Source organism: Urocampus carinirostris, chromosome 20 (genome assembly GCF_059441175.1).
Source record: "Urocampus carinirostris isolate Australia breed hairy pipefish chromosome 20, RoL_Ucar_1.0, whole genome shotgun sequence".
Classification (NCBI taxonomy): domain Eukaryota; kingdom Metazoa; phylum Chordata; class Actinopteri; order Syngnathiformes; family Syngnathidae; genus Urocampus; species Urocampus carinirostris.
The window spans coordinates 6,953,894-6,978,495 of record NC_142368.1 but is presented as its reverse complement, the minus strand read 5'-3'; the positions used below and the strand labels follow the sequence as shown (position 1 = coordinate 6,978,495).

General features: G+C 39.4%; 2 protein-coding genes and 1 long non-coding RNA gene across 6 annotated transcripts in view; 2 read left to right on the top strand and 1 right to left on the bottom strand.

Annotated features, from left to right (window-relative positions):
* The window catches only part of LOC148346107 (uncharacterized), a 255,697-nt gene that overhangs the window by 68,781 nt on the left and 162,314 nt on the right, over window positions 1–24,602 (top strand). The gene's annotated exons all lie outside the window — the stretch shown is intronic.
* Window positions 1,180–13,977, top strand: znf410 (zinc finger protein 410). Its single transcript, XM_088324494.1, has 12 exons — window positions 1,180–1,340; window positions 1,562–1,639; window positions 1,715–1,766; window positions 4,984–5,116; window positions 5,200–5,388; window positions 7,364–7,573; window positions 9,878–10,067; window positions 11,503–11,684; window positions 12,449–12,538; window positions 12,617–12,736; window positions 13,422–13,520; window positions 13,607–13,977. Exons 3-12 carry the CDS (start codon window positions 1,734–1,736, stop codon window positions 13,693–13,695), a joined length of 1,335 nt encoding a protein of 444 aa, XP_088180620.1. The 5' UTR covers window positions 1,180–1,340; window positions 1,562–1,639; window positions 1,715–1,733; the 3' UTR covers window positions 13,696–13,977.
* LOC148346113 (ectonucleoside triphosphate diphosphohydrolase 5-like) lies at window positions 13,298–24,165 on the bottom strand. 4 transcript variants are annotated; one of them, XM_088324492.1, is made up of 15 exons: window positions 24,106–24,165; window positions 20,291–20,511; window positions 18,699–18,778; window positions 18,487–18,630; window positions 17,056–17,131; window positions 16,932–16,967; window positions 16,747–16,835; window positions 15,681–15,754; window positions 15,437–15,489; window positions 15,260–15,361; window positions 15,051–15,194; window positions 14,925–14,981; window positions 14,394–14,512; window positions 13,795–13,907; window positions 13,298–13,686 (listed from the first exon to the last, which is right to left on the bottom strand). In XM_088324492.1, exons 2-15 carry the CDS (start codon window positions 20,508–20,510, stop codon window positions 13,668–13,670), a joined length of 1,326 nt encoding a protein of 441 aa, XP_088180618.1. In that variant the 5' UTR covers window position 20,511; window positions 24,106–24,165; the 3' UTR covers window positions 13,298–13,667. The 4 variants fall into 4 exon arrangements, with proteins under 4 accessions (XP_088180618.1, XP_088180619.1, XP_088180616.1 ...); XM_088324493.1 differs by having other exon boundaries at window positions 15,440–15,489; XM_088324490.1 differs by having other exon boundaries at window positions 15,260–15,489.

Sequence of the window (24,602 nt, the reverse complement as noted above, 5' to 3'; positions counted from 1 at the left end):
CAGGATAACATTTACATGTCGTGCCACAAAACGGACATAATATAGAAAAGTATACGTCTTAAACTACCGTAAGGCTACACTTGATCTGTAGTCGTTTAGCTTTGGGTCCGTCTGGTGGTCAAATACGTCATATATATAATAGATATGGGCGATGCTGTATATGTAAGTATCGATCCGATCCATGTAAATACAGGGAAGTATCGATCAACTCCAATCCGATCCTTTTGGCTTAGAAATTTCATTATCATTGAATAACTAAAGCCTCCCCCTTGATTTAGTTTATAATTATGATAATCGCCACAAAGATTTTTCTGCACCAAAAACGTTATTTTTTAAATTCAATAACTACAATCAACTAAAATACCCTCCATTTAACATGATGTTGAAACTAAACCCCAATGTAAAAAAAAACAATGTAAAAAGGTTTTAACAGTATGAAAATACTTCAACTGCTTCAGATCAAAGGTCGAGAGAGTCAAACCGGAAAAAGGAGAAACACGGAAACCAGAATACTCTACAAATATGCCATTAAGACAACTAAAATACCTTAAATTGCAAGATATTTTGAAAATAAAGACTGTAATGCAAGTGTAAACACAATTTGACCAAATGTGAAAGTTATTGTATAGATCTAATTCTATCGAATGATTTATTTTAATGGTTCTGGAGAAATATTGAAAGAAAATGGCTGTAAATTATTTGAAAAGTGCTTAAATTTTGCCATGTTAACTATCTACAAACCCCGAGTAAACGTGCACAAATATAAGTATTTTCCTTTTCTGATAGGTCGTGCATGATTACTGCTCATCCACTTGATCAGTTGCAAAGCACTATGGGACTTGTAGTACGGAGACCATTAATAGTCTGTAGTTTGCGATAATATGTGGTTTGTGCAGCTATTTGAGACTCCTTGTGATAAAGAACTAAACAAATAAACTTGACTTGACCACCCACTGACATAATTTAAAGTGGTAGTCAGATATGTGAAGACTATCAATCCGATCATATTTGGATCGATCTGCCAAACCGCCAAAAACGAATCTAAGTCATTTCATTTTTAGCCCTTCATATCTTTATCATCTTAAAAAAAACAATCGTGTTGTTGGAAGTTTCACGTTGTATTTTATTTTATTTTTTTTTTTTTGGTTATGTTGAGTTACAGATTAAACCAACTGGGTCGTTTCCGTCTTTGACCACAAGATGGCCACAGCGAGTTAACGTTGAGATAGCGAAGCCATTTTTATTTTAGAATGGCTCAGCTAGCGTTACTAGCTCAATACCAGTCTTGCTAATAACCCCCTCTGCAGCGTTCCACGGAATCGTAACGACGCTGAAATAAGGTAAACCTAGATAAATGGTGTTATCCTGAGGCAATTCTTGAATAGCTTGAGTGAACGTTTCTAATAAGACACGTAGGTTAAGTTCGAATGCTGTTGCTGTGTATCTAGTTAGCTTCGTGCTAACAACACTTGCTAACCAACTGGCGTGATAGTCACGCGCATGAGTATTTTCCCAAGATTAATTATGGTCATTTAACTGCACGTGTGTTATTTTTCTGCAGTACCGGCCATGTTTCCTCGCCAGACTCCGAGATGACTACAAACTCGCCATGACCGTCAAAGATTCTCACTTCTAGCTTGTAAAGCTTGTTAAAATTCAGTTCATTTGCAATTATTGTTGAAGATATAAGTTGAAATGGTGTTTTTGCTTGTAGGTGACATCCAGGGAGACTCATGCTTTCTGATGAGCTCGATTCCAAACCAGAGGTAAGCTAGTTACTAGTTAGCAGTTAGCAAAATCAAATTTAGGACATTGTTGTGTGTTTTCTGTGAGAACAGATTAAAAATCATTGTTTTTAGCAGTTTGGGTCACATTTGTTGATGACAATACGGGTTTAGTTCCTCTCAATTGTGTCTAGTAAGATAGTTGGAGTGAACATTATATGTGTTTCTACGCTGTGTTCTTTAAAGGTACATTGTGCAATATTTGACCTCTAGATGGCACTCTATTGTCCAACTCAGGGGTATACAACCAATATAAAGCTGAGAGCTACTTTTTGTTACTAATTAGCGCAACAGACACCTTATTTTAAATGCATTTCAAAGATAACATATTGTTACAGTATTACTATGTTGTTTCCAGGTTAATTTTTGGAAGTGGGGTTAAATAGACTCAGTCAACCACTAAAAACGATTTTACTAGAAAATCACAATGACCCAGCACTGGTGAGCTATTTTCAGAACAGGTCTGCAGGCATCGCTGTCCTCAGGGGGCACCACGTTGGAGATCCCTGGTCTAAGGCAAACACAAATAGGAGCCAAATGAGCACAGCATAGCAGCAAAATGCCAGAAAAGCACGGCAGCAAGTACTAGGAATGGATTCCACTAAAAACAAAAAAAAATTTGACTTATGAATATTTATAAATATTTACAATGGTATAATCATGTATTTTTGCGAATTATTCAAATCAATGATTTCTTTATAAATGGAATGAGGGTGTTTTTGTACCACTAGGAGGCACTAAACGTTATACACTGTTCCTTTAAGAAGCTAAGCCAACACTTCCTTTATAGATGTACTGACATATCATTTTTTTTAAAAAATAATGTATTTTAAATTGTTGAGAACAGTAATCCCTCCTTTTTCGCTGGGGCTTGCTTTCCTGAAATGTATTGTAATAGTGAAAACCAGTGAAGTAGAAACCTTTATTACTCAAGACCAAATCCAAATTAGAGGTTCAGGTATTTGTTTAACAAATAAAAGTACTATACTTTGTAAAGTTTTTTTATGCACAAACAACTTCTGTGCCATCAAATTATATTTTTTGAAAATAATTGTTTTATTGCACAACTTGAATTAAGGACTCGATCCACTTTACTTTACATACTTTGCCGCCATCACGTGGGCGTTATGGAAAACTGCATTTAGTTTCTGGGTGTATCCTACAGGAAAGAAAGCATCTACTCAGTCAAGTCAAGTCATCTTTATTTGTATAGCCCTAAATCACGAAGAGTCTCAAAGGGCTTCACAGATTATTACACTATATTACACAGACTATTTTTCAGCCGACGAGAAGAGTAGGTTATTCATATGCTATGGAGTAGAAGTGAGTTTTAAGTTTAGATTTAAACATTTCCACTGAGGTTGCAGATCGGATCTCAGGGGGAAGAGCATTCCACAGCACCGGTGCCCGGATGGAGAACGCTCTCAAACCAGCAGAACCCTTCTTTGCTCTTGGGATCACCAGAAGACCGGCACTCTCAGATCGTAGGCTTCGGACCGGGACATAGGGGCAAATCAGATCTGAAAGATAAGAGGGAGCAAGTCCATGTATGATTTTGTACAATACTAAGAGAACCTTGAAGTCACAAATATGGCTAACTGGGAGCCAATGCAGGTTAGCCAAAATCGGTGTTATGTGATCGTACTTTTTTGTCCTAGTTAAAAGCCTCGCTGCGGCATTTTGTACCAGCTGAAGAGACTTGATTCTAGACTTCGGGAGACCAGAGAGTAGTGCATTACAGTAATCGAGACGGGAGGTAACAAACGCATGAATTATAATTTCCGCATCCGACTGAGACAGTATTGAACGGATTTTAGCAATATTACGAAGATGGAAGAAAGGGGTTCTAGTAATTTTTTTACATGCATTTCAAAGGATAGATCAGGGTCAAATATCACACCTAAATTTTTAACTGAGTCTGTGTGATGTGACATTTGTCAATGTTCACAGCAGTTTTTGAGAGTAAGTCACGGCATTTAGATGGACCAATGACTAACATTTCGGTCTTTTCAGAGTTAAGACGCAAGAAATTGAGTGACATCCACTCTTTTATCTCAATGAGGCAGGCCTCCAAATTTCCACAGTTTAGTGTGGCAGATTCCTCCAACGGAAGATATAGTTGAATGTCGTCTGCGTAGCAGTGGAAGCTGATATTGTACTTGCGAATAATAACACTCAGGTGTTCTTAGGATCAGGGGATGGTTTAATAATAGTATGTGGTTTGCAATAATCTGTTGTCTGTGCTGCCCTTTGAGACTCTTTGTGACTAAGGGCGTTACAAATAAACATGACTTGACTGGTATTATTTAAACTTTTGCATAAATCAACTTGAAATGGACAGTATGTAATATTTAGTGTCTCCTAGTGGTAAAAAAAAACTTAATTCAGGGAAAATAAATCGTCTATTTGAAATAATGGGCGAAAAATACATGAGCTATTACACTGTTACCTCTTATGTTCATTAATAGGTCAAGAATTTTAATTATTTTACACAGCGGAATCGACACCTAGTAGCCGCCGCTGTGTTTGTCTGGCATCTTGCTGCTAAGCTGTGCTCTGTTGCACTACTTTTTCTTCACACTAGACAATACAGTACCATCTAGTGCCTCAAATATTTCATGTTAGTCGGGGAAAATAAACTTCCTTCGATTAACATGCTTTATTTGTCCAATGAGTCCACTTGTCGGATAAAACATTGACAATCTCCTTATCACACAGTGTGCACAGTGAGATCAGTTGCACATTTTCTTTTTCGGTCTTTGACTAAAGTCCATGTATTTTTCTTTTGGAAGCCGGTAAACAAACTGGTTTACACCCTACCAGTATGGCCGCCACTTTTTGGGTGGCTCGGATATTGTCACTTGATTAGGAACGGTCAATCCAACATTAAATTTAATTTTTACTGTAATAAGGTTTCCTGCCCATCCTTAAAAGCACAAAAGGCATTGTATTCATTATTCTAAAAATAAAGCCTTAATTGGCTTTAAAATGTCTTAAATCCAAATTAGGAAAGTCTTAAAATGGGATCACATATTTAAGATTTATATTTGTTTAAACTAAAAAGATTTTGTAACAAAATATAAGCAAGAGAGGAAAAAGGTGTTTTTAAAGGAGCTTGTTTCCGTCCTAATTCAAAGAGCTGGTATGTTTGCAAATGACACATCCCTCACTGCACGAGTGTTATTTGTTCTCGTCACAGCTGCTGGTGCAGTTTGTCCAGAACGCGTCCATTCCGATGGTCCAGGGTCTGGAGGACCCTGATCCCAAACTTCCCTGCTTGCCTCTGCTGACCCCCGTCAACAGCTCACTATGTGGACACCTGCAAATCACAGGTCACACACAAAACAAAACCAATATTTGTCGTGTTTGTTTCATTTGAATGTAAATGAATATTCCATCTTTTTCCTGGTCGAAGATGGCACCCTAAGCCCCCCGTCGGGAAATTCTTCGCTGTCAGAGTTGGGTGGCGTGCCCGAGCGCAGCCCCCTCGAGGCGCAGGCGACGCACGTGTCGCCCCCGCGAGCCTCACCCGGCCCCCCGCCCATCCTACACGACCTGCAGCAGTCGGATGGCACTTCTTACGTCCTGCTCAACTTGGCCAAAGGTACGCAACATGTTTTATTTTGAAAGTGCAAAATTGCAGCGCTGCTATTGTTTTTCAATTACAGTTTAGAAAATATAAATGTTGTATTATAATCTTCTGTTCAAAAGTTTGGGGTCGCTTAGCAATGTCATTTTTGAAGGAAAAGTTGTTTTTTCCAGTGACGATAACATTAAACGAAAAGAAATACACCCCGTACATTTTAGCATGGTAAATAACTATTTTACCTGCAAATATTGACATAGTTTTATAGAGGCCAATTCCTAGCAACCAACACTCCAGTATTCCATTCCATGGTACATTGGGTTTGCTGACGGATGATTAGAAAACCCTTGTGCAATGTTGTTAGCACAGATATAAACAGTTTAGCTCGTTAGAGAAGCTATAATATCACCGTCCTTTTGAGATAGTTGAGTATCTGGAGCATCACGGTCTTGGCTTTGAGTAGACTTTAAGGGGAAATATGACAGTTTAAATCTAGTAACATGTAAATATCCTTGAAATTTGATATTTAAAATTAGTTCCCCCTTCCCTTAAATGTCGCCTTAAGGGACACTATATTTGCCCACTAAATGTCAAAGTATTAAGTAGTTCAAATAAAGACGAGGGCTAAAAAGCACAAGGAAGAATACAAACTACAGAGGCTCAGTGGTCAAAATTGTATCATTTTTTAATTTTGCCATGTCTTTGGTGTCGAGGTACCCTCTCGGTGAGGCTCATGAGATGTAAATTGGACTTACATTAATCAACTTTTCTAGTATTCTAAAATACACATTTATTTGATGGGTTAATTTTTTGTTTTGTTTTAAAAGTTTGAACAATTTGGGGGTGCTAAATAATACTCTATCCCTATTCCACTCTTGTTTTTCATTTTATAATATTGGCGTTGTGTGTATTTCTAGCATAGTGTTTTTGGAAAATGTTAGTTTTTTTGTAAACGATTAAGTCAAACAAAACTAAAATTGAATTAAAATCTGACGTTTGCATTTGAATCACATTTCTTGTTTATTAAAAATTGCACGATTAAATTATTTTGTTCCACACTTAAAGTAAAATAGTATAAACCCAAACCCAATCCCAAGAGCAAGGTTCATACATTTTTTTGAACTCGTCGAGTTACTTTTTTTGTTAATGATTAGCACGAAGTGCTACTAGTTTCATATGTATTTCTAAAATACTATGTTAGTACCAGGTTGTCATCAGAGATCCCTCGGTTTTTGCTGTTAACGGGGACCAGGAGCATCTGCAAAAAGAGAAAATCCGCCAAGTAGCATTGCACCTTCTTATAAGCCCCGAAATATGAAACTTTCTTGGAGATGATGGTCTTACCGACAAGAGTATACGACTGATTTATAGATCTACAAATAACATACAACACATAATAGCATTTGAATGGTTTTATTATCATTATACCAAAGTAAAACAAAATTGGAGGGCAAGAAAGCAATATAGAGAGCGACTGGCGCGCTAGCATCCGGCGTCTTCTAATGGAGCAGGATCTCCGCAATGATTAAAATAACATCGTTCGAAACGTCGTCGTTACCCTCGAGTTGTGTCTCCAAGTCATCCATTTCATGGAGAGTGGACCTGGCGTTGGCAAGATGCATTTACTGCAGCTTTGGCTTCCAAGAGTTTTAGCTAAGCTCTCGGCACGAGGCCGAAACCTTAATCTGTCCCCGCTGAACACGATGCATGATACAATATTAATGACATCAAAGACAAAATAATTTCATTTAAAAGTCTGCGAAGGAGTGAACCAGGAATAACCGACGCGCCAAGTAGCGAGGGGTCTCTGTATGAGTGGTCAAAATAGGCTCAGTTTACCACTACAATATCATGCCAGTTAGAAAATCACAATGACCCGTGATATGTTTTCAGAACCAGGTGATCTTAGAGATCTTAGAGGTTTGAGACTTCTGCCTTAGAGACCTTTCACCAATTAGTATCCGGACCTAACAAAATGGTGTGCTTGGCGCAGGCATCACGGCCTCCGCCGAGTCCCTCATTTTTGACGGGACGGGAGAAGAAGAGGACGTCCACTCGGGGGATTACGGCTTGGACGGAATTGCTCCCTGGTATCTGCGCGTTCAGGAACTGGCCCACGACAGCCTGATTGCGGCCACGCGGGCGCAACTGGCACGGGACGCCAAAGCCAGCCAGGATGCCCGAGCTGCCGTCGGCGCTGACGGTATGTCGCGTTCGCTGCCTTCCTTATTCATTTGGGTCTTCTTGATCTAGGGTGCAAGTCTCAATGATGTAATAGAGCTAAAAAGAGAAGGGGGGGGGAACTTGAGTGGAAAACGCGCGCTCGACATGAAAGACGTAGCTGAGTGAAATGAGGGCAGAGGGCGGCGTCTCGCAGTTCTCCTCGCCTCCTCTCGTCGCAAATCCAAAGATTGCAATTTGTGGGTCTCCGTTGGGAAACGCCAGTGTGTCCCGCCGCGGGACCCGAGATAAATATTTACATTGGAAGCTCAATGTCACGCCGTCCATCTTTGAACTTCTCATGGGGTTAGAAAACAGCTCCCGGCTTTATCGTGTTTATCTTAAAAGTAAGGTGAAGGAATTGTTATGAGAGAGGAACCCATCACTGTATTTTCCAGACTATACAGTTTGCCTAAATAACCCAATTTGGGCAGTCATTGGGATATTTGCCGTATAACAACATACAGTGGATAAGATTGAAAATGCATACTATATTTCTACACAAGGTTTACAGTATATTACTGCATCTGATCTACTGCTGACCAAGATTGTATGGAAAGGGAATTTAACCTGGGTCGCTGCAATGAGAGTGCTGACACTCTACCACTAAACCATCTGTGATAACGATGACGTGTGAAAAGGCTTTAGATTTCATCTCATCATATTTTGACTGTGTGCCAGAAACAAGTGCGAGGGAATGGAGAAAACCAGAAGTCGTCCTGAAAGATAAAAACAAAATTGAGAGAAGCTGAATCCTAACCATTAAGGACATAAATGACATAGGAAAATGCATCAGATTTTATTTTGTCATCACACTATTTTTGGTTGTGGAATATGCGGGGCCACGGTTAAAATCATTTATTGACGTTAACTACGAACACAATAGCAAAATAAATTGCAATGTATTTATTTGATGTCCTTCCGTGTCTGATTCATCGTCAGATGCACCAAAGAGTTGTTTCTGTCGTTATGCTTTTATGTGTTTATATTTTTTTAGGATGACTCGGTCAACCATTTGTTCCTGGTACTGTGAGGAAAAATGTGGAGTGATGAGATAATGGCTTATTTGTATGTCATCATTATTACTAGTGGTCTTGCGGTCAGGTTCTATTGCACTCATTCTTGTGACCTAGGTTCTATTCTTGTTGCATACAATCAGACAGTGCTTAAAGGGTAGAAGGGTGTTTTCGATTCAAAAAAATGGTATAAATCTTTGACTTTTTTCCCAACTTAAACTAGGCATTGAAAGATGGATACTTTATTTATCCCCATAGGGAAATTAATATTTCAGGCAGCATCCTTGTGTTAAAAATAAAATAACAGATGTAGGATACAAAAATACTCAATATAACATGTAGAATAAAAAGCATTTATATCATGTTGCAAAAATGGACATTGTCATAAAAATAAGGTAAAATATGCAAATGTGAGGTTAGGGTTTAGGTTAGGTGGGTCAGGGTGGAGTTAAGTGTCATGCGGACATGATTCAAATAATTTATTGGGGCCGAGGTAGGATCGAACCATATGATTCGGAGAGGGTAAACCTGTGTATACTGTCGGGCCTCTGCGGATGAAGGGTTGCATGGCGCAGCAAAGCAACCTTTGTTGCACTATGGCCTTAATAGTCTGTGTCAGGTTGGGAAGAGATAAGTGGAATGAATAATTGGTGAATGAGAGTGTGTTCTACTCTAGCTACCTTCCACTAGGGGATATTGTTTTGGTTTATAGATGAAGATAGAATGAACAGAGCACCAACATAAAATGTACATGGTATTTATTATTGTCCTTCAAAGTCCAATTCGTCATCAGATACACCAAAGAGCTGTGTACCTCATCTTGCTTTTTTGCATAACTTTTAGAACGACCCTCTTGATTCTCTAACGTACTGGTACAGTGAATAAAAACTAATCAAATCTAATACGATACTCCAGCCTACGCAAACTACACTGATTTTGATTCCAACCCACCACCTTATATCTCACAATACCCCCTCCCCACCTCAAAACAGTTTCTCTTCAGAACTATACAATTCTCATAGGTCACTCTTTCTGATTTCAGGGAGAGATTTTCATACCGAAAACAATGGTTTGACACATTAGTGATGCACTAGTATATTCTGTAAACGTATGAAGTGAGCAATGGTATAAATGCGGTATCTCTGACTGTAGTTTAAATTCTTTGCACCTTATAGTCTGGAATAATATATAGAAATGTCAAACCACTACTTCAATTATTTTGAATAAACTCAGCCTTGCGCAGTGAACCAATGAGCTTGTCTGTTGCCTAGGCGACCACACGCAGGACTCGCCCTTAGGAGGCAACGAGCGAGAGGCATCGGCGCCGCCCGCCGCTTCGCTACCGCCACCTCGAACCGGGCGCCCTTTGGCCAGCCGGCAGATCCTCCGCTGCTCTTTTGAGGGATGCTGCCGGACCTTTACCTGGCCCGCTCACCTCAAATATCACCTGAAGACGCACAGGTAAGGAAACGAGGCTCGTCTTTGAAAAGGTCACAAAAACATCGTTGTCAGTTAGCGTTTTAAATGCACATTTAATCAAGTGGAGGGAATGCTAATGATGCTGATGGGGCTGTTAGCAACACTTTAATTGGGGCACAAATGTCACTCGAATTTTTCTGATGATGGGCTTTTCAAATCAGTATTGAAGCCCCATAAAGCCTTCCAGGGAAATGCTTTATTTCCTCGACTATGCCATCATGTGGTCAGTAATAACATGCTCGGTGCGTGCAATTTTAAACTGTGGGGTGTAAAATAAGCTTTGAAAACAAGATATTTGAAGATTGTATCAGGAAATGTTCTGTTACTTTTACCCCTATGCAACAAGTGAAATAAGGAGGCAAAACAATGCTTATTTTTATTTAAAAAATATGTCTTCAAATTTTTGTAGCAAGGCGGTTTATTTTGCAGACAATTTCACCTGGTACAGATAAAGCAGCGGTGCATAGATGTGTGATAGCAAGTTTGTATAGCATTTGAAGTGCATATTTGTGCGATTCCCAGGATTGAAGGGGATTTTCAAGTCTTTTAGTTAGAATCATACTCAAAGCAAGCCAATCATTGCCTTAATCAGTCACGCGGTAAAAGTCCTTTGTGGAGTTTTACCGACGAACACCTCGAATCGTGGTGCACGAACCACTTCAAAATATACTGCACACGCTTCATTTTTTTTTTTTTCCAGCCTTTCACAAGTTTTTTTTGGGGGGTACCCTTAGCAGTTAAACAGCAGACAATGATGCACCCTCTGCCTAGGTAAGCTTCGTGTTATGTAAAATGAATACTTTTCCTAACATCTGAGTATTTAAAAAAAGAATGCACATTTTTAGCAGAGTTGATTTTGGCATGTCCTTAATAAATCTGTGAATGTAAGACGTATTGAAACAAATTCGGAGAAAATTAATCCGTTTTTTAACCACTAGGAAGTGCCAAGTAAAATGTCCCTTCAAATCATCGAATAATCGAACCAAAACATTGGATTTACAAACGTAAGAATTATTGAAACAAAATGATATTGTAAATGGAGAAAAATACTGAAGTGTTTTATACCAATAGGAAGTGTTATTTAATATACAATGTTTCTTTAAACTACTAGTTGGCAAAAGTGTTACTGTGGTGTGGTACATTAGCGCTAACATTCAAATGCTTTTGAACAGTTCAAACTCAGACATGAGTCTCCAAATGCCATCAAGGTTACTTCTTCATTTCAGGGATGAAAAAAATAGCCGAATGAAATCCTGACCTAATCATACGAGTCCCTTTGGCCTCTGTGCTTTTATCAGCTTGTCCACGAAATGAAACGGGCTTTCAATAACAAAGCAATGTTTTGTAAGCGGTCTTGTATTTGTCGAGTGTCCCCCCGCAGGGCAGATCTATTCATCCCGTGTTTGTGCGCCGGCAGGAATGACCGCATGTTCCGCTGCGTGGCGGAGGGCTGCGGGAAAAGCTTCTACGTGCTGCAGCGCCTGCAGGTCCACATGAGGACGCACAACGGCGACAAGCCCTTCGTTTGCAGAGAGAAGGACTGCGGCAAGAAGTTCACCACGGCCGGCAACCTCAAGAACCACAAGCGCGTGCACACCGGTGAGTAGATGGTGGCGCTGTCGGCACTGTATTAGTTGGGACGCGCACGCGTTTTACTTTGTGGTTAAAAAGAGCCAGCTTCATTCGGACATTAGCAGCTATTGTCATGCTGTTAATGACCTTAAGCAAGTTATGCGAAATACATTTATGAACAAATGATATTGACTTGTCGCAAAACAGTTTTGCGGAATATAAAGAGATTACTAAGTGTTGTTATATTTTGTATTGCTACAGAACACAAGAATATAAACGATGGAGGTTTAGTGACCAAACTGCACCTTCTTTTGCCTAGCTTTTATTAAGGGTTATTGGCTTTTCTACATTTTAAACACTATTTTTAAGCGGTAGGAATAATGAGTCTCCTCTCTCTCTCTCTCTCGTTGTTTCATGTGTACAGTTCAAATCATGCTGCTTCCGGTGCATTAAGTTTGGTTTTGAAAATGTTTTTGTGACGGTACCTACATGTATGACTTAAATAGATGGTTGCGGACAATGTCGTACTTTTCCCCATTCTTATTAAACATGCTAGTTGGCTTTTACAGCATACCGGTGTGACTTGTACATAAAGAACTTTTTTTTACCTTAGCATGCTTGGCTATTAAGTCATTTAGAATTTATGTTACACCAATTTTATTATAAAGAAGACAAACTAAACGAATTTAGCAATCATGACTCTTTAGTGCTCCGTTATAGTCATCTCCTAATCCGAAAACTATATTTAACTTTTCTTTTGAAAACATATGCGTGGGCGGGCGCGCACGTAGGAGAGAAGCCTTTCGTGTGCGAAGCAGATGGCTGCGGGCGCTCCTTCGCCGAGTACTCCAGTCTGAGGAAACACACGCTGGTGCATTCCGGTCAGTAAATAAGAAGCGTCCACGCGCTGCCCTCAATATGGGAGTGACTTTATCGTCTGATATGGTTGCGTGACCCAGGAGAGAAGCCTCACCAGTGCGGGATCTGCGGCAAGACCTTTTCTCAGTCCGGAAGCAGGAACGTTCATATAAGGAGACGCCACGGGGAGGAAGGCGCGACTGCTGAAAGCAGAGACACTGGTAAGGACGGATAAAGTCTTAACCCTTCCTGCGGATTCTGCGCAGGTCTCTATTAAATGTTAGCAATATATTTTTTTTCTGGATAGGGAAGCACAATTTAAACAGGGATTTTGTGCACATCTGGTCTGTCGCATAGTATTATGTATTAGGTGCTTAAAATTGTTGCTTCTCAACAACTTTGCAGGGTTTGTGCTAATTCATCTGCAAATTATGCAAGATGTAAGAAATGATTCCCTTTACTACGGTTACACATAACCTGAATTGTTTTACATGAGCTGTAATTTCTAGTGTCCTCTTTAGGTGACAATTCTATACAAACTAAAATCAGTTGCTGTTTATTTACATGCAGACATAAATCATTGAAACCATATTCAAATTCAAACATTTTCAAGGATTTCGAGCATCCATACAAACTATTATGTTTCTTCTTCCCTTGTAATGTATGGCATTGTCTTATGTAGGGACATGTGTATGCTACACCTAAACAGGACACTAAAGTGGAAATTAGTATAAAGATAGGTACTGTTCCCAATGGCGAATCAAAAGAATACTTCTATGGGATTTGTCTCAAAAATATTGAACACTTATTGTTCAGATGAAACAATTGTAGATGTGTTTGTGGCCTTGCACATTTCATGATATGCTGAACTGGAAGTCACGCTCCTGTGACCACTTTGTGTTCCAGGAGAGGCCCTGACACGTAGCAGCCTCCTGGAGGCAGACGAGAGCGGTGCAGACTTGGTCACCGCGGTTGACCTTCATCACGCTTTGCTCAGGTCGCCAGGTAGGTCGGCCGAGATGACTAGTGCTAATGCGACAATAAAATGTTGGGACATTGTCCTTGACCTAACCTGCTATTCGTCTCTGTAGACTCAGTCAACGTCCTCTCCGCTTCACATCAACTGGTCGCCATGACGGCAGAGAACGGCACTTATGGCGATGTGGTGACGCTGTTGTAAAAAACAGTTTGGGATTTTTGTATATATTCAATAAGGAAATGGTTTTATTTTTGTTGTTAGGTCCCAAAGAAGACTTTTTAGAAAAGTAACATTTGTTACCTCTGCAAAGGGTGGAGCTCTTCTCCCCCTCTGGTAATTTGGAGTTTCTCAAAATGTTCCAAGGTGGCACCCAGTGCCCAACTTGCCTCCACATTGTTCACTTTCTTGCATAGCTAACAAAATGACCAAATATGTCAAATGCCTTTTTGTATTTATTCAAATAAAACGAGGTGGACAAAAGAATGGCTATATTTCAGTTATGGTTTCAGAACTTTTCCATGATATGTAAATTAGTGCATTCTTTTCAATTTCATAAAGGTGTCTGAATTTAAAGTGAAATGCTTTCTGCTGACTTTGCCATTAAATTTGTCTTACATTGTCACACATACTATTCTTAAACAGGGCACTGTGAAGTGTATTCGTGCAAAGATTACTTATAGACATTTTACTATGGGCTATGCAAAACCTTCCTGCTACTGAAAATGTAAGCTACAAATTAGTTTCATTTATTATTGTATGAGATCTAAGAATCCAATGTTTTGATAAAGGCACATGCAATATCAAATACTGCATATGTATTTTTCGTTTTAATGGTACTGCAAAAAAAAAAAAAGTGTAGGTGCGCATACTGTATAGAAAGCTGTGTTGCCATCGCTCACCTGCAGCGTGGAGTCAACCTCGAAACCCAAACCGTCCGTCAGCAACGTGCTGATGTAGGTCAAGTCCATACACAGGAAAGCTCCAACAGAGGAAAGCTCTCCACGCATTTCTTTGCACACTGAATGAAGAACACAGAATCATCACTTCATGGGGCACCGAAATACATGAACTATTATGCCATTATTATTTATTTAAAAAAAGGTCAAGAACATTGTTTTACACTGTGAAGTCTCCACTTAGGTTGGTGCCATGTTGTTCCAGACAACACAGGGCCATCTAGTGGTCAAATTTGGGCTTCAACGAATAAACCAGTGACAGCTGACTTATGAACTGCTCAACTTATGTGCCCCTATTAATGCGGAAAACTTTTTTTTTTCCCATTGGATCATTTTGGGAGCTCGCCCTCACAGAAATCTACCATTGCACTTAACGAGCTACCGTCTCGGCAGCAGATGGCGCCATTGAAAGGGATTTAACAGATCCCGGTCATGACTCAGATGTTACCTGTATTCGCAACTAGGTCGTCTCACCTTCCTTGGCTCTCCTCCTAAAGTCTCGAACCATTACTCTTCCTCCGTAGGTCTCATCTGCAGGGGTAGGAGGATCACATCTTTCATAATCACAATTTAAAGAAAAAACGTTTCGACAAAATGTACCGATGAGGCGCGCGTCCACAGCCCTGTCAAAGTAATATGAGAAGGTGTGGAACAGAGTCCTGCCGTCTTTGGGACCTGGTTGACGGATGATACCTTTCACTGCCTTCGATACATCCCGATGACATTCCCGAAACCCCGATGCACCTGAACGCGACACCGGAATCAAATCACGGTTTACCGTTTTGTTTTGTCGTTCGCAACAAACTCACCATTTGGATCTCCGCTGACTTCGTAGGTTTCCCCTCCGAAGCGCCACTTGTCCCGAAACTTTCCGGGCAGGCATGGACTTTTGAGAACGGCGCTTGAAACATCTGTAAAATGACAACACACACCAAAATCAGGTTTGTCGCCCCTCACGGCGAATTGAAGTACATAAAGGGCAGTACTACGAGCGCGGAGTGTCGAAAGTCGCGCTGCCATCAGTCCGTTGCCAAGGTAACTGTGGAACAACAATACAACGGAAAGTCATCAAATCAGCTTCTCATCCTCGTGAGTCACTAGAAACTCATTCGAGTGACATTTACGAAGTTAGCGAAAAGCCGGTGTTTTGAATACGAGCCGGTGACATTTTCATACTGACACAGTGAGGATGATATTGTGGATGTGCCATTCATCTAATGTGGGGTTTACCTGTGAGAGTACAAGTCGAACGAAGAGTTGAACAAGTGTACTCTGACGATATGGCTTTTTTCAACACTGCAGTCCTAAACACACAAACACCACAAAGAATGACTTTTTAGTGTGCATGTCATGACCCACGTCAGTAGGTCAGGGTTCGTACATTTTTATAGCTAAATTCAAGCACTTTTAAAGCTAAAGTACCATTAAAAGACAAAAATCCGGTGTGAATCATTTTAAAGAGCCACAAATATATCTGCAATTTACATACATGATTCTTCTGTGTGCATTTATCAAGAACTATAATCGTTTGATCTTGAGAAAATTATGAAAATCTTTGTCTGGGATAAATCTTTCCCTATATAGTTACTGGGTAAAATAACATCTATGTTACATATTCAGTTGCAGGAAGTTCTTCCCATTCTTTTTTTGCATGGCCCATAATGTACAGTATTTCCGTAAATGATACATAATCCTTACACAATTACACATTTGATAGTCCCTCGTGTAGCATGCAGATGTCCCATCGGGGGGCCATGACGCTACATAGGACAATGGCGTGTAAACTAATGCCAGCTGCAGTAAATTACGAGGGACGAAGAAATGCATTGGCAAAGTAAAGCCACCAGAGAGCAGCGTCAGAGTCCTTTTTAAGCAGACTTCTTGAGAAAACGTGGTAACAATTTCAAGCATTTACAAGGATTTCAAGCACCAGTCTGAAACCTTTTTGCATAGTGCTATTTTTTTCTAAATATTGTTTTAAATGTGGGATCACCCCAGGGCCCCTGTAATTATATTTTCTATATTTTGTTGAACTCTTTTCATTTGTCTACTTCATCTTGGTTTTTGGGGGGGTTAGTATTAGAAAATAATGTAGACTATATTTTATTCAACATTGTTCTTGATGGCAGACTTTGCTAATTTAAATGAGGGAATAATCAAATTTAAATAAAAATAAGCATTTAATATAAAATAAATACTCTCTAACAAAATGTAATCTATAGTAGCTATCTATTCTTTGGGCCACTTATGTCCATTAGAAATCCAGCCAAAGAGAGACCATTGTGATGTTACTTACTGAGCATTTGGACAGGAAGGTGATCTGTGTGGAGGCTCCCCCCAAGTCCAAGATCCCCACCGTCTGCTCCGTGATCCCGTGAAGGTGACCTGAAAACACGTCACATCCACTTTACACTGACTTCGAAGGACACACGCAAGCCAAAAATATCAATTCCCTTGAGAGGGGCTGCGCTGAGAACTCACCGGACAGAAAGTTCAGCGTTACCCACGCCAGGATTCCTACATTTCAAGACAGTATAGGAAAAATGTTAGGCGGCAAGCAATTCAGCCTTTCATCATGTGAGGCAAATGTTGAGCGTGCTGTGACCTTCACTCGTTCCATCCATGATCCCTACGCTGTTATCCGGCACTAAAAAGGGCGACTCATTAAAAACGCGCTGAACCTTAAGGAAAAGGGGAAGAAGGGAAACAGACAAAATTGAAATGTAATCCGCTGCAATTGAAGCTCATCCATGGTTGGGATTCATCCATTCCAGATGAGGAGGTGTTTCCAGGCGATCCTTTATTGCTATGTTTTGTTAATCATGCAAAAACTCACATCACAGTTGCTTATACGGTCTGTTTATTTGGTCTGCACACTTCAAATCTAGTATTTGTTTTGCTGCCACAATATTCTTATATGATCTGAAATGAAGTACTTTTTATATATTTTAATGAAAATAAATGACTTAAATTCACACGAATATCCTTCATTTTCAGTCATTTTATTAGCTTAATTTAAACTTCCTCTGGCACTAGTATTCCGTACATTCCCAAACATTCATATGTATAAGTTTTGTTTTGTGGGTCTAGTTATCTTTGTCATCTTTTACGTATTTTGTAAGTATTTTTACCTTCAAATTTGTTTTTGATAGTTATGTAATTTCTCATTTAGAGTATTTTTAATTAGATTATTTTATTCAATATTTTTTCAGCTCAGGTTTGAAAAACCTTCAAATATTTTCATATGTATTTATTTTATATTTGCCATTATTTTTAACGAGTTGTGTGAGAGGCATTTATGCATTATTTTATAACATTTCTTCAAAATTGTTAAATATTTTTGTTCCATATTACATTTATTGTAGGATTTGTTTTGCCTAATCTTTTTTTCCCGTTTCATATTTATAAGCTAATATTTTCTACTCCCCACCCACTTTTATAATCTTAAATGCATATTTCTGCCACTAAATGTGTGTAAATATCACAGAAAGTAATTAGGGCAAGTACAATTTAACAGTATTAATGTTGACAATCAAAAGATGCATTCTTCCAAATCTATTGAGAAGTTCAAAAGCATATTTGAACAATTTCACAAATGTTCAGTATGTGCACCGCCTCAGACATGGCGTGCAGTCATCAAGTCAGTAATCCAGATCTTGCCAAACACGCTAAAGTGTATCTTGGGTAACAGTCTTCAGCAGATTACTTTTTTTTTTTTACCTTTTTATATACAATGACATCTGCTTGTGACTTAGTACAGGGAAATACATATATTCATTGTAATAATTAATTATTATTTAAAAGATATCAATTCTGAAACACCTGTATTATCGTGTCATCTCTCGTAACAATGTTACATTCTACATTTGTGAACGAATAGTTTATTTTCCATTATGTTCTTATATTTTTAATGTCAAATACTTTCAGACTGCTTTCTAATATGGTCATATATATTATAAGCTATATTTGACATATTAAGTCAAATATTTAGTAATATATCTCATGTTAAATTGTGTAAGTGGAAAAGTGTTGTCACCTGCTTTAGGAGCGCAAGTGCTCTGTCTGGAGAAATGAGTCGAAGTCCGGCAGTCGCTCTCAGCATGACTGGAGTGTTTTTCCATTGTGCGGGTGGCACCCTTCTTTCGGCCACCTTCAACAATGTCCGCACTCCAGGCACTGCCTTCACAAAACAAACACCTTATACCAACTGAGAATTTTGCAGACTTTTGAATGCAACCACCCACTCACCATCTCAGGAGAGTGAACATACGCTGACAGACCAGGCTTCACTGAGTGGAACGTCTCGTCGTATAACAGGGGAGGGACACCTATGAGAATTTGTTGTTGTAGTTTCAGTTAGGTTTATGGATATACTACATTGCATGTTCAATTCAATTATGGTGTTCCCAGTGTCTTGTTTTTGTACTGTTTCACATAGAATAGAACTGTAGCTGTATAACCTTTCCACACAAATATTTACCGCTTTTAAAAAATATATGGCACTCTTCAAGTATATTGTAATTCCTTGTTTATCGCAGTTAAAGGGGAACACAAACCACTGCGATGTGTGAAAATTAGTTCAGCAACCCCCAACACCCTATTTTTAAGTTGCGTCTACCGGCCACAGCCGAAGCCAACCGGGAATACTGGATCAGAGACACACAAGTGCTGTTCATTTCAGGCGGAAATAACAAAAAAAGCTGCCACACATGACACAAGTTTATTCTTGCAGCCACCACTCTCAGCAAAGCTTGACTGGAGATAATGGATCGTAAATTTCTATCTAGGCAGGCCCGGACAACAGGCCTCCCAATAAATGCCTCCAGCTATTCTGAACTTGAAACAAAAGTCGACGGGCGAAAATGCATAAGGGACACACGGGTGCTGTTCATTTCAAATGGAAAGAAGGAAAAAGAGTTGCCACGCTTGAGACAAATTTTCTCTCGAACACCCTGCTCACGACAATAGTTGACTGAGGATAATGGATCAGGGACACACAGGTGCTGTTTCTTTTAGGCGCAAAGAATTAAAAAAAATTGCCTTGCATGAGACAAATTTGGTCTCTAAGCGATAGTTGACTGAAGATAATGGATAGTACATTTCATTTTAAGTGCGCCAAAACGGCATCCATCCTGACAAAAGTGCCTTTTGCCAGTCCGCACTCGCAATGATAGTTGACCAAATTTGACCACAAATTTGCTCTGTCGATCCCTGGTCTCAGCAATAGTTGACTGGGGATAATGGATAATATATTTTATTGTGGGCGAGGTCAAGAACAGCATGCCTCCCGACAAAAGAGCCTTTGGCCAGTTCCCGATCACTAGAATAGTTGACTGGGGATAATGGATTAGGGACATACGGATGTTGTTCATTTTAGGCAGTAAAAACGGGAAAAAAAGAGCAGCCACACAGTACAAATTTGCTCTGCCAATCCCCGCTTTCAGCAATAGTTGACTAGGGATAATGGATAGTACAATTCATGTACGGTGGTCCAAAACGCCATACCTTCCGATAAGGTGCCTTTTGCTGGTCCCCGCTTGCAGAGCAATGAGGGATCGAGCATAGTGGATTGCGGCTGCAAGAGTGTTCATTCATTTTAGACGGGAATACAGTAAAGGCAAAAAAGGGCTGACAGGCATGATGAAAATGCACTTTGCTGGTCTTTGCTCGCAGCGATATGCTATGATAATCGATCGCAGTTCACTTTTTGGTTGACATAAAGGCAAAAATGCATTCCTACTTGCGCGGAGTAGCAAGTGACTACAGTATCTATATTAAAATATTTTTTGTTAAACTTTTCCAAACATAACATAATAAGAGGCACTAAACTGTTGACAGACCTTCTTGAGTGCGAACAAATGCGAAGATGTGGATGCGTGTCCCCGTGCTGCCTGCATCAAACATGACCGCGTAGTGGATTTGGCTGAGATTTGCCGGTCGGTGGAAAATCGTGGGCGAAACGGCGCCAATGCAGGTGTCCGTCCATTTTGCAAATTTAGAGACTTCAGCTTCGACAGAAACCACCAATGAAACTAGCACTAGGAACAGCTTCATCTTCATTCTAAAGGATTGGGGGCAGAGATGCAACATTTAGAATTAGAAATGTATTTTCTGCCAAGGGCAACACCGGAGTAAACATTATTTACAACGAGATTTGATGTGACACTAAGATAAGAAATATAAAAAATTAAAAAAATATTAGGAATAAGGCAAAATATTTGACTTACGTAAAACGGTATATATGAAAAAAAAATCGGGAACTCGAAAAATATCTGGACATTGCTGTAAGTTAGATTTTGTATTGTGTGCAACTTTTTCCGAGTAGAGGACATTACTGTAGTGCTTCTTTCCGCCGCGTGGTGCTTCCTATTTCATGTGTAAACATTCTATACTGTATCTCAAGCGTGCTAAGAACGTTGACATTTTTATTGATTAATATCTCGTGCATACATTTAATATGGTTGGTGTAAAGTGTAAAGAAGAGGCAAGCTGTTTCTTTTGAAATAAAAGTGGAACAAGAAAGAATGATGCGGTTGAGAAAGTAGTTGGATCACTTTTTTTTCATCCACTCTCTACTACGGAGGAGAACCTCTTGAAGCCCATCTTCCAAAAGTAAGTTAAACCTCACTTTATTCATCTTTATGGAGCATATCATTTTCTGAAATGTTTCTTTTTTTCAGTTTCGAAACAATGCAGGTTACTTATACAAGTCTTAAGATTCAATCTGCAACCTCAGTGGAACAGTTTAAATTTAGGCTTAAAACACACTACAGTGGGACCTCGCTACTTCGCGGTTCGATGTTTGCGGATTCAGAGCTTCGCAGTCTGTAATGGTAAAAAAAAAAATAATAATAATTAAAAAAAATTCTTTTATTGAAGGGGCGTTGCTACTTTGCAGATTTTCACTTTTTGCGGGAACCCCCCTCGGCCGACGACCCTAGCACGGCGCGCCGTTTTTATTTCCCGGTGTTGTGCCCAAATCCGACTCCCGTACAGAATCCTCCCCCCTCGCGTGAACGCGCATTCTGCTGCGCTTCTGACAAAAGCGATCGTATTCTATATAATACGCTTATTGAAACCATAAAGCGAGCTGATTAAAATAATTGGGCGATCATAGTCTATATAACGCGTTTATTTAAACAATAAAGCGTGATCGTATTCTACAAAATGCGTTTGTTAACACGGATGAAAAAGTCACCAACGTCACGTCTCCCGCTCAGGCCGCGATGGCTCTGGCCGACGGACAGGGCCGCGGGGGCAAGGGGTAGCTGGGGGGACCTGAGGGGTTAGGGGGGGGTGGTGAAGCGGAAGCCGCACCGAAACCGCGCGCCGGTGTTGTGCCCAAATCCGACTCCCGTACAAAATCCACCCCCCCCCCCCTCACGCTGGGTGTCTGCGCTTCCGACAGGCTGGCCTCCGCGCGGAGCGCCGGACCTGCTCGGCTTGTCGCGGTGTCGTGCGTATCGCGCTCGAAAGTACCCGCTCGCGAATAATAAGGATAAGCGGTGCAGATAATAAGATGAGATGATTTTTTTTTCCTTCTTTTTGAAGTGGCGTTGCTACTTCGCAGATTTTCAGTTTTTGCGGGTGGTTTCGGTCCCCATTAACCGGTTCTAAAAAATAATAATTAAAAAATATATTTTTTAATTTTTTGTTTGTTTGCGGATTTTCACTTATCGCGGGTGGTTTTGGTCCCCATTAACCGCGATAACCGAGGTCTTACTGTATTCTATTCTATAGCATATGAATAACATATATTTTATGTTGACAATATCTGTGTATTATTTGCCCTCATGTAGGTTTTATATCAGGGCTTGGTGTCATAATAATTCTTAGTTTGCAATAATCTGTGGTCTGTGTAGCCCTTTGAGACTCTTTGTGATTAAGGGCTATACAAAAAAACACGACTTGACTATAACATACTTAATAAACCTTATACATACAAAATGTATCCCTGAAACAACTTACCCACAATCGTTTGTAAGTAGGACAGCGTCTGTACCAAAATAAATATACATTTTCTCTTTTTCATTACGTGGGCAAGATAGTTTCACAGTCTTGTGCACTTGTTTAGTGTGGTGATAGCCCTGAGGAAGAAACTGTCTCGGAGCCCTTTAGTCCTTGTTTTAAGTGACCTCTAGCGTGTGCTAGAGAGGCGATCAAGGAGGTGGTGGCCAAGGTCAAGTCATTTATATTTGTATAGCCCTTAATCACAAAGAGTCTCAAAGTTGAGAAGAGTTTATTTTTAATTGCTCCTTCAGTAACTATAATTGAACTCAAATGTATTAATCTTTTTGAAATTGAAAAACTATAAAATTTCAACTATATTACCTTTCAATTGATTCAAATGGAATCATAACTTACTAGACATGTGTGGCTTTTTGATCAAAATAATTGAATGTAATTTCACATTTCGGTTGAACAGCTCTCTGCTGCTATAGAAATGAACGATTTTTTTGTTCGTCATTATTTAAAGCATGTATTTATTTCTTACATTGTTACTAAATGTTTCTGTTTTCTTTGTAAGGATTACATTTGACGTTTACCCCAATTAATAATATATGATTTTCATTTTTCCTGGTTTTGTCTGAGTCAAACAAGAGCAGCACAGCGGCGCAGTGGTTAGCGCGTGTGCGGCACAGTTCTAAGGTCTTGGGAACCTCCTGTGTGGGTTCAAATCCAGCTACCAGACTTACTGTGCGGAGTTTGTATGTTCTCCATGTGCTTGCGTGGGTTTCCTCCGGGCACTCCGGTTTCCTCCCACATTCCAAAGACATGCATTTCAGGTAGATTGGCCGGTCCAAATTATCCCTAGGTGTGAATGAGCGAACGAGTTGTCTGTCCCTGTGTGCCCTGCGATTGGCTGGCAACCAGTTCAGGGTGTCCCCTGCCCACTGCCCGATGATTGCTGGGATGGGCTCCAGCACCCCCGTGACCCTACTGAGGATAAGCGGTGCAGCTGATGAGATGAGATAATGAGATTGTGCAGAGATCTTTGAGGTCTGTATTCTGGATATTTTGGTTAACATGTTTGTTAAGTCATGTTTTTCTTAAAAGTGAAGTCATCACTAAAATAAAATGCATTTGCAGACGTTTCAGGATTAATATTAGACAAACTATATAACTATAGTCGATTTAGTAGCACTGCTCATCTGACAATTCATTTCTATTTTTAGGGTTTTGAAAGCCATCATAAATCACGCTACATTTTCACATAGTCTATAAATATACAATATACAGTTATTCCCTTAGATAATTTTGAGGGGACAACCTATTTCTAAAACAACTGGTCAAAGTTGATTTATATCGTCGACAAAATAAGAAATATTAAATCGAAGTCAGAGTTCACAGGTGACGCACATTAGTCAGTCCTTGAAATGTTATATCGCATTGCTTCATTTTAACAAATAAATCACATTAAAACCACAAAAAAGAAGACATTTATTACGTATTTACACAGCCGACGGGTTATTTTCCAAACTTTTTGTAGCTACTAGCATGCTAGCTCAGGAAAACGTCAAACATAACCAAGCGCAATAGGCAATTCAAATATAAATTTATGAATAAAGGACACTTTGGTCCAAGTATTTTGTATAATATATATATATACAGAAATGTTGAGAAAGTTGATTTATAAGACAAACACTGCTCTTACCTGCACGTTAAGTTGAAAGCAATGCTTCCGATACTGCCGATGTGACGTCACTGATGCAAAATTTTGATTTAGTCGGAACTATTCGACACAAAAAATAATTATTTAACTAAAAAACACATGCACATAGAGCATTTTTAAAAAAAAATATCTTAAAGGGAAAACTACTCAAATAAGTATTTTAAAATATATTCATTTTAAGTTTACATATCAAAATATTTAATCATTTTAAATTTTGACGAGTCTATTCGACACGAATCAAACCAACAATAATATAAAAACTATATGCCGAAACCAACTTGTTAATTTCATAAGTTAACTATCAAAAGAAGTCCTTTAAATGTGTTTTTTTCCCTTAAAATTGCAGTATCAAATCAAGGTGAGAACTGAATGAAAGAACAAACGGTATGTACAACAAAAACACAGAGAATAAGAAGGTGGAAAGCAAAGCGCGGAGGGCTGCAAAAGAAGACATAAAAAAGTATAAAATATTGAAATAA

What these genes read in the sequence shown, in the direction of transcription:
- znf410 (XM_088324494.1), top strand. Translation starts at nt 1,734, where the DNA reads ATGCTTTCTGATGAGCTCGATTCCAAACCAGAG. An exon ending in AGCTGCCGTCGGCGCTGACG is followed by an intron (nt 7,574 to 9,877) that starts GTATGTCGCGTT and finishes TCTGTTGCCTAG; the next exon opens with GCGACCACACGCAGGACTCG. An exon ending in ACACACGCTGGTGCATTCCG is followed by an intron (nt 12,539 to 12,616) that starts GTCAGTAAATAA and finishes TGCGTGACCCAG; the next exon opens with GAGAGAAGCCTCACCAGTGC.
- LOC148346113 (XM_088324490.1), bottom strand. Translation starts at nt 20,510, where the DNA reads ATGAAGATGAAGCTGTTCCTAGTGCTAGTTTCATTGGTGGTTTCTGTC. An exon ending in ATGTTCACTCTCCTGAGATG is followed by an intron (nt 18,631 to 18,698) that starts GTGAGTGGGTGG and finishes TGTTTTGTGAAG; the next exon opens with GCAGTGCCTGGAGTGCGGAC. An exon ending in AGTCAGCGGAGATCCAAATG is followed by an intron (nt 15,195 to 15,259) that starts GTGAGTTTGTTG and finishes TGTCGCGTTCAG; the next exon opens with GTGCATCGGGGTTTCGGGAA.